The sequence below is a fragment of the Mchenga conophoros genome, linkage group LG22, assembly GCF_057382185.1.
Source record: "Mchenga conophoros isolate Kocher_MC1m ecotype Shallow Benthic linkage group LG22, M_conophoros_male_GT1.1, whole genome shotgun sequence".
NCBI classification, from domain to species: domain Eukaryota; kingdom Metazoa; phylum Chordata; class Actinopteri; order Cichliformes; family Cichlidae; genus Mchenga; species Mchenga conophoros.
The window spans coordinates 16,204,553-16,212,920 of NC_140546.1; the positions used below are offsets into that span (position 1 = coordinate 16,204,553).

At 39.5% G+C, this 8,368-nt stretch overlaps 1 protein-coding gene across 1 annotated transcript; it reads right to left on the reverse strand.

Annotated features, from left to right (window-relative positions):
- Positions 1–1,907: 1,907 nt before the first annotated feature.
- Positions 1,908–7,822, reverse strand: LOC146549192 (kelch-like protein 10). Its single transcript, XM_085263523.1, has 5 exons — positions 7,578–7,822; positions 5,834–6,317; positions 4,807–5,421; positions 3,742–3,891; positions 1,908–2,346 (listed from the first exon to the last, which is right to left on the reverse strand). Exons 1-5 carry the CDS (start codon positions 7,727–7,729, stop codon positions 1,984–1,986), a joined length of 1,764 nt encoding a protein of 587 aa, XP_085119649.1. The 5' UTR covers positions 7,730–7,822; the 3' UTR covers positions 1,908–1,983.
- Positions 7,823–8,368: the final 546 nt, after the last annotated feature.

Below are 8,368 nucleotides of genomic sequence, written 5' to 3' on the forward strand. Positions count from 1 at the left end.
TTAAAAATTGCATATGAGCCTCACAGATAGCATACAGCATTTTGTATGTTTGCCTCACAGAGGTCAACTAGTAAAATAAGCACTTCAAAACACTCTTACGAATGGACTACAATATCATATTTAGCTCATATTCAACGTTAATAGGACGTTTTTTCAGATTTTTCTGCATTTTATGGTTTCGTGTGTTGGCTCTGTTATTACTGAGGTTCCAGTTGTTGGGGACGTGCTGTACTAGACTCCGTTATGTTGAAATAACAGTTCCCAACAAAAATGCAATCCAGTTTATCTCCCCAGGAAACTACAAACACACAAATAAACATTTGTAACCATCAGTTTTTACCCACATTTTAATACACAATGCTGTAACATGAACAGAGTCAAAGTATTGTGTATTAGTGATGGTCCTGTTTTTATGCATGCTAGGTCATTGGAAAAAATTCTTTGTGGACACTTCATTATACCCCCTGTACTTTCCTTACTACACAAGCCAAAATATTTGTTATTAAACATATGAGTCTAAAAATACATGACAGTGCCAAACACAGATATTACAAAGTGTGATTCATGGTTAAGCTGTTTTCTTGGGTTGTATTAGACTTTTATCTAGTTGGAAAAATGGGCTCCTGCACTTTACTGATGTACAATAGTAGTAAGAAACAAACAAACAAACAAACAAAACACAGGTTTATGATCTAAATAGATTTTTATAGAGCCACAATATGATATACGCACTGCATGTATAGTGCAAGACTGTTATAATGACGGTGCTTGACAGTGTTACCACAGACAGGTGCAAGCAGTCACCTGTCTGAGCACAAACTGCACGCACGTCCAACTCTGTTGCTGAGCAATTGCTCAAAGATATAATATATACGACTAAAAGCAGGTTGTATATGACAAGCCTGGTTTGATGCAGATGTAGAGCATTTAATGAAAACATCATCCTAAAATTAAAATTATAATGGAATGAGTTTGATTTAGAGTGTTTATAAAATGGAGCAGCAGGAACAATCCTGGGACAGGTTTGTCTGCTTGCAATAAGAAAAATGTAAGAAATGTTTACAGTAAATTCATAAATCAATCAATTCAGCATCAGAATAAAGATGATACCACCATGGATGGAGGATGTTCCTATGAACAGCTTTGCACATCACTGTCTACACGTTTACCTCCATAAGGTGTTGTGTTACTGGTGTTGCTTCAACCTTCATGTTGTGCAGGTTGGGGGATCAGATGTCCCTCTATAAGGGGGACTGCACAGCATTTTTATGCTTTCCCCCCTCTCCCACATCTTGAACCAATGTCCCACATTTTACAGGCTCTGCAGGACATCCACCTTTCTAAACACTGGATTTTCCTCAGTACATATAAAGTTGGTGCTTTTATCATGAACAAATATATCATTCTGTGCAATATAGTGGAAAATACCACAAAGCAGATGACAGATATACTGAGAAATAGAGTTATTTTTCAGTTTCACATAAGAGAAAAAATGGTGTGAAGCGACACAGTATATTTGTGTGATATTTGGCTAAAGATTCATAAATTGTCAGCTAGTGCTCCAAAAAGACCTATGGATACATCCTTACTCAAACCTATAGACTGTTACCAGACAGAAGCGCAGCTGAAATAACAAGGGGGAGTGAAAACTTCCCTTTATTCTTATTGTGTTTACCTAGCAAGAGTTGAAAAGTCCGACATGCGGCTTATTGTGATCTAGTCACCCTGTGTGCATGTCTGGTATGGCTACTCAGCAGCCATACATTACAGGGAATGAAAAAATCTTTTCAATTTGTTATTGTTGCAATTGCATTCTCTTAATAAAACCCAGTATCTACAGTGCAGGCTCTCCTACTGGAAGTTTTTGAGATACCTACAAAAAATGTCCAGTTCACCAGCAGTTTAATGCTCTAAAGATTTATTTCAGTCCTTCATGTTGGAGTCTCAGATGTTAACACATGGCAGTACAGCACTTTAAAGATGTTATGTGGACTCTGCTGACTCCATTGCTTCTTCTGGCACATTGGCAAGTGGCAGGAAGTCACGAGGAAAGGTGTACTCAGTCATGTTGCAAAGTCCGGACACCACACAGCAGCTCAAGGCGCTGCGGAAAATCTCCATGTCGCACGCCTCATACCACTCATTGGTTAAAGTGTCGTAGTACTCAACGTTCGAAGTGGTGGTGAAGCCGTTGAAACCCCCGACGACAAAGAGGCGATCGTCAATTACCTCAATGCCAAAGTTGCTGCGGGGGGTCAGCATAGAGGACACGAGGTTCCACGTATTGGAATGTGGGTTGTAAGCCTCAGCGGTGCGCAGACGGTTGTTTCCATCGAAGCCACCAACCTAAAAGTAAATACGTGGGTCAAATGATTGAATGTAAGTGTAACCAGCTTCACCGTACCCCTGTAAGAAAATGTACCTGCTATATGTCTTTAGCTGTTTTTGCACAGATACTCCAGAAAATGACTGAAGAATTAAGTTGCAATACTGTCCAAAGTTTCCCTTAATATGTAGCAGATACAAGGAGATTGTTTACCTTAGGTGTGATCTGACTACTTGAAATACTCTGATTGGTTTAGGGTTTTACCTGGATAAAGCGAACAGCTACCTGACATATTCTCATGCTGTTATATGGAGTTTACACATAAAAATTGTTTAAAAAAGGCCCATTAACGTCCCAGTATTTGCATCCTCACAGGCCCACATTTGTTGGGAATGTCTAGAAAAGATCAGGGTGCAGTGGTGTGTGAAAATGACTTCTGGGTTAAGAGGAGAAAGTAAAATAAAGTAGAAGCCAGCTGTTGTGGAAGTCTGTGAGACCTTTTTTCACTCAAGCCTCAACTACAGCTATTAAAGCACTGTTGTCTATCACACCACGCTATTATCAACAAAGATGAATAGCCCTCGACAAAAAGTATTTGTGTTTTCAGTATAAATGTCTTCACAGCTCTTTTGCCTTTAGTCCAAAAAGGAACATTGAGTTCCAGTCCTTTCTTCCTATAACAGATTAAAGTAGCCCTGACAGGCCTTGGGGCCTAAAAGCCTGATCAAAGACCCTGAGGTCAGCACCAGGGTAAGGTCACTGCATTCTGCTGATAATAACTTTTCCTTTATTTGAATAGAGACTTAGTCTGAATAGAAAATAAATACTAAACGGTAGCTAGCTAAATAAAGAAGGGTGTCTCAGAAGGTGAGACTAAAATCTTTGCTTTTTACCAAAGGGTGCAGCTGCAAAACAACTAAATAAGTGGTTTTAAGGCAAATAGCAAGATAAAATTTATAGCTAAAATGCCTACCGTCCCCAGAGGATGAGTTCTAATCACTTGGCTTATTCCCTCATTTTTCTAAAGGTGTTGCAGGATGAGTTTGAAATTGTCTCTAACATATGTCCTCTATGGAACGATGAGGATGACAATGTTGGTTTTGAATAAGTATTTCTGTTGTACTGAGTGAAATGTGAAATCATCAGTGAAATCATTAAAGACACAACATTCTGGGAATGAGGCACATGAAAAAAAAATGAGGCAGAAACATTAATCGGTTAAATTAATACATAGAATGAGTAAGAATGCCTTCTCTGAACCTGTGGTCAGGATAGGAGTCTGATCACTGATAAATACAAAACAAAGTTAACAAAATTCTGTGTCAGCCAAATCTGTGTTAACCCTTGCTGATCGAAGCACATTACAGATTTGATTTGTATGTTACGTGAGTGTCAGCACTACTTTGTGGTCTTACTGCAAAGACATGATCCGCATATGCAATGACACCTATCCCGCTGCGGCGGCTGTTCATGGGACTGATCATCGTCCACTGGTTGCTCTCTGGGTTGTAATATTCAGCTGTCTGCAGACACTCGTTGCCATTGAATCCACCACAAATGTAAATCTGAAAACAAAAAAGGGACATTAAATATCTTTACATTTCTTAGATTTCAGTTGGAAACAATGTTACCTGTAAGTGAAATGTTTCCACATCATTTGTGAAGTAAGACCGATACTCAGTACCCAAGTGTCCAACTGAAAAATACAAATGTGTAATAACAAATGTGTGTGTTTTACAATTACCTGTCATAAAAACATGTTTATGCACCCAAATTTTACCTGAGTATGTGGGACTTCTTTCAGTCAGAAAGCCAGAAATGAATCAAACATAACATTCAATCAATAAGGCTAATTTTTCTGTTCAGGAATGCAGATATATAATTGTAATCTGGGATCTTAATATAATAAAATAATGATGTGTTTTACTATTTTTTTAATATCTGTTATATTTTAGTTGACAAGTCAACTCAACTAAAGTACTGTACATAAATGCAAAGATGCACTTGTGATCAGTTAGAAACAAAATAGATATATATTAGTATATTTTTCAACTTTTTAAACTATACTTTTGAATTTGAAAACATGAACATAGAAACCAGTTTGTGACCTATCTTGCACCTCGCTTCACTGTAAAGATGTGTATTCCCTGACTGGTTGGCAAGTGGTTGCTGGAGGTTGATGGCTGTCACTACTGTGAAATTGTAACCAGGAAGGTGTTGCACCACAAGCCTCCTTGTGTTTCCTTTGGTCGTAAGCAGACTGTTGAGGTTTGCATGGAGTACTCTGACTTGTCTGCAAATACTCACAAACTATTTGCTGTAGAAATCTGTAGAGTCTTTCATACAATCACTGCCTAACCAGCTGAGGAGTACACATTTTTCCCTAGCTACTGGTTGTTACCAAAGGTTGCTGACAGGTCTCTAGGCCTGTGTGCCTGAGACCCTACTCTATTTCTCTGCTACTCTTTTACTTCACCCACCCGGTTGTTAAGTGTTGTGCAGCTGGCGTCGCTCCTCTGTTCGTGCATCGGTGCAATAAGACTCCACTGGTTGATTTCAGGTTGATAGCGCTCTGCACTGCTGAGTCGTACATGCCCGTCGTAGCCTCCCAGGGCATAGATGAACCCGTTCAACACAGTCACACTCACATAGCAGCGGCGGAAGTGCATGGGCCCCACCTCATTACAGGCGCGAGTGGTCAGGTCAAACCTACGGACGCTGCTGAAATGCTCCACCCTGTCGAAGCCACCAATGAAGTAGACGTACCCGTTGAGGAAGGCGGCTCCATGATAAGCACGAGGATACTCGAGGTTGTTCGTTACGTTTACCCAGCGGTTAGCCCGGCAATCGTAGGCCTCGATGCCGTTAGTTGGATCACCACCACTCCACCCCCCAATGGCCAGCAGGATGGAATGAGGCAGGCGGGGACGAGCAAGAGGGTGACACAAGCCAGACATGAAGGGTCTGCTTCCTAGACCATGTATGTCTAAGATGACATTACTTATCATGGACACGCACTCAGAATTGGCCCCCACCAGCTCACTAGACAGCAAATTGTCCTTTAGGTAGTCAGACGTCATCAATCCCAGTCGGACCTACAGAGAGATGACAGAAGAGAATATGACTATGAATTTCAACTACATCAGTTTTAGTAAACTCAAGCTTCTTTAGGATAATGCTCCTAATGTTGTTTAATTTTCTTATTGCTAGCAAGAGAGCGACCAAAGTCAGACACCATTAGTCTTTTCGTCAGCAGGGAAAGTTTTAAGTCATAGCCCTAGCAACTATACTTAATAAATATAATTTATTCTATAGCATGTGTGTAGAGATCTGATACGGTTTTAATGCTCTTGAAGAGAATTTCTTAAATGTGGTTTGGCTACAGCTGAAAAGAGCAACATCTTGAGATATTAAAGCATCCTTATACCCAGATGGATTGACTCAATCTATGACTTAAATGCTGAAGATTTAAGTCCAAACTAAATGTAGTAATGAAAGTTTATAGACCTTGGGCAACAGAGCGGTGAGGTGTTGTTTCCGTTCTGCAGGTACATGGCTAATCCACTTTGTAAGCACTTCATACACAGTGGTCTCCAACTGCACATTGAGGTCGTCTCTATCAAGGATGTCAGCAAGTTCCTCCACAGTTAGCTGCAGGAACTCCTCCTCAAGAACAACCTGCTTAAAGTTATTGATGATGTAGTGGTAGGCCTTGGCGCGTAGTTCGGGTGATAAGCATACTTTTGTGAACTGCCAAATGCCAACGCAGTTCTCTGGGCACAGTTGCTCCCCGAGGAAGTCAGAGCAGAGTTTCACAATGTCCATTGCATTGAATTGATCAGCTGCCATGAGAAGTTCCACTACATTTTCCTCCGTTATGGAAACTGAGCCGGTGTATGCAAAGTTAATGATGAGTGCCATCATCTCAGGAGACACGCCAGGTATGTTGAAGACCTGTTTGTCTGGGTTGCTCCAGCGGCTGAAAAGAGCCCTGAGGGTAGAGATGGAGACAGAGTAGAGAATATTAAAAGGTGTGGAGGCAACAAGATAATAAACTATGTCATGCACAAGCAAGATAAATATATAAAATCTGTTGACAGGAATGGAAATGATTTCCTAATTACATGTGTTGCTATGTGATTACTGTGATAGTCTTGTAATGTCTAGTCCATATTGCCATAGAGTATATAACTCCAAAACAGAGTTTGTACATGTTTAGTGCGCTTGATTGTTGGGTTTTCAATGTCTTTATTACATTGGCACCATGTTTATGAAGCTTTTGCCAAACACAATGCAGTCCCACACCACGACAGAGCCTCCACCGTGTTTTAAAGTTAACTCTAGACACTCACTGTTGTACCTCTATGACAAATGTTGAAATCAACTCCATAAGGCCAGTTTGCTCTGATCTTTAGTCTAGTTATTGCATAATTTGGCATACCTCAGTCTGTTTCCTTTCCTTATGGAAGTTCCAGTGCATGTTGCTTAATTACAGTCTCTGTTTTCCTTCCACAACCATTTCTGATGAGGTTTCATGATAAGTAGATGGATTAAATGGTTTTGTGTCAGGAATTTGCTGGACTTCTTAAGGACATGACTTTCGGATACTGTTCATCTGCTGTAGATCATTACTTTTTTATGTGTGCTACTCCTTGTTTTGTCTTTAACGCTGGTTCTTCACTAAGTTGTGTGTTATGTGTAGAAACAATAATGGTTCATCCTTCGAGTTATGGTAGGTGTCCTTTTTATGCTTGAATGATTCATAGATCAGCATTAAATGGCTTAACAAACAAATAAACAAATGAACAAAAACTCATCTATAAACTTTTGCTCAGCGTATGACTTTATAACAGAGTTCAATCTTTTTAGTATCAGTAAGCCTGGTGTGTTTTATTGGGTTGATAAGAGTGCATCAAAATGTTGTAACTTAATAAAACACATAAATTAGACTTCAGTTCAACACAGTCTGAATTTAGTTCATATAATCACCAAGTGATTCACAGTGCTTTTTAAATGGCACATTTACTGAAGTGGAATCTCTGTGAAGGTAAAGATGAAATCTGCAAATGTTTGCATTATGTTTTGGGTGTATCTGTCAGTTGACCGTGACAAAGTCTTTCTATCACAAAAGTTTTATGATTCAACCCGTTCCTTTTTGTTGGCACTGTTTCACAGACTAAGTACATGAATTACATTTTTCACAGGTATAAACCAGTCAACTGTCCTTCACATTATCAGGTAAGCAACTCACCTGAAGTACGGCGTACAGTTACACAGGATGACCCTGTGGACCGGAAATTCAACATCCTCCACTTTGATGATTGCATCACAAAATTGTCCCTCCGAACGGAGTTCATTATACACTGAGCTCGACTTGTATGGCGGCTGGCCTTCTTCACTCATCTTGAGTTTTGTGACTGTTTTTCTTAGTTTTTTTGTCTGAAGTTTGTCTTGAAGTGTTCAGATCACAAAATCAAATCTAACTGTGGAATTTGGGGAATGGAGCCTATGACATCATCATGACTTGGCAACAGTTGCCCCATAGAATTGTTTTGAAATGTATATTTACATTGTTTTAATGAACCTTTCATTGCATAAAAGCTTTGTTTTGATTTGATTTGGATTTTAAAAATTGCATATGAGCCTCACAGATAGCATACAGCATTTTGTATGTTTGCCTCACAGAGGTCAACTAGTAAAATAAGCACTTCAAAACACTCTTACGAATGGACTACAATATCATATTTAGCTCATATTCAACGTTAATAGGACGTTTTTTCAGATTTTTCTGCATTTTATGGTTTCGTGTGTTGGCTCTGTTATTACTCAGGTTCCCGTTGTTGGGGACGTGCTGTACTAGACTCCGTTATGTTGAAATAACAGTTCCCAACAAAAATGCAATCCAGTTTATCTCCCCAGGAAACTACAAACACACAAATAAACATTTGTAACCATCAGTTTTTACCCACATTTTAATACACAATGCTGTAACATGAACAGAGTCAAAGTATTGTGTATTAGTGATGGTCCTGTTTTTATGCA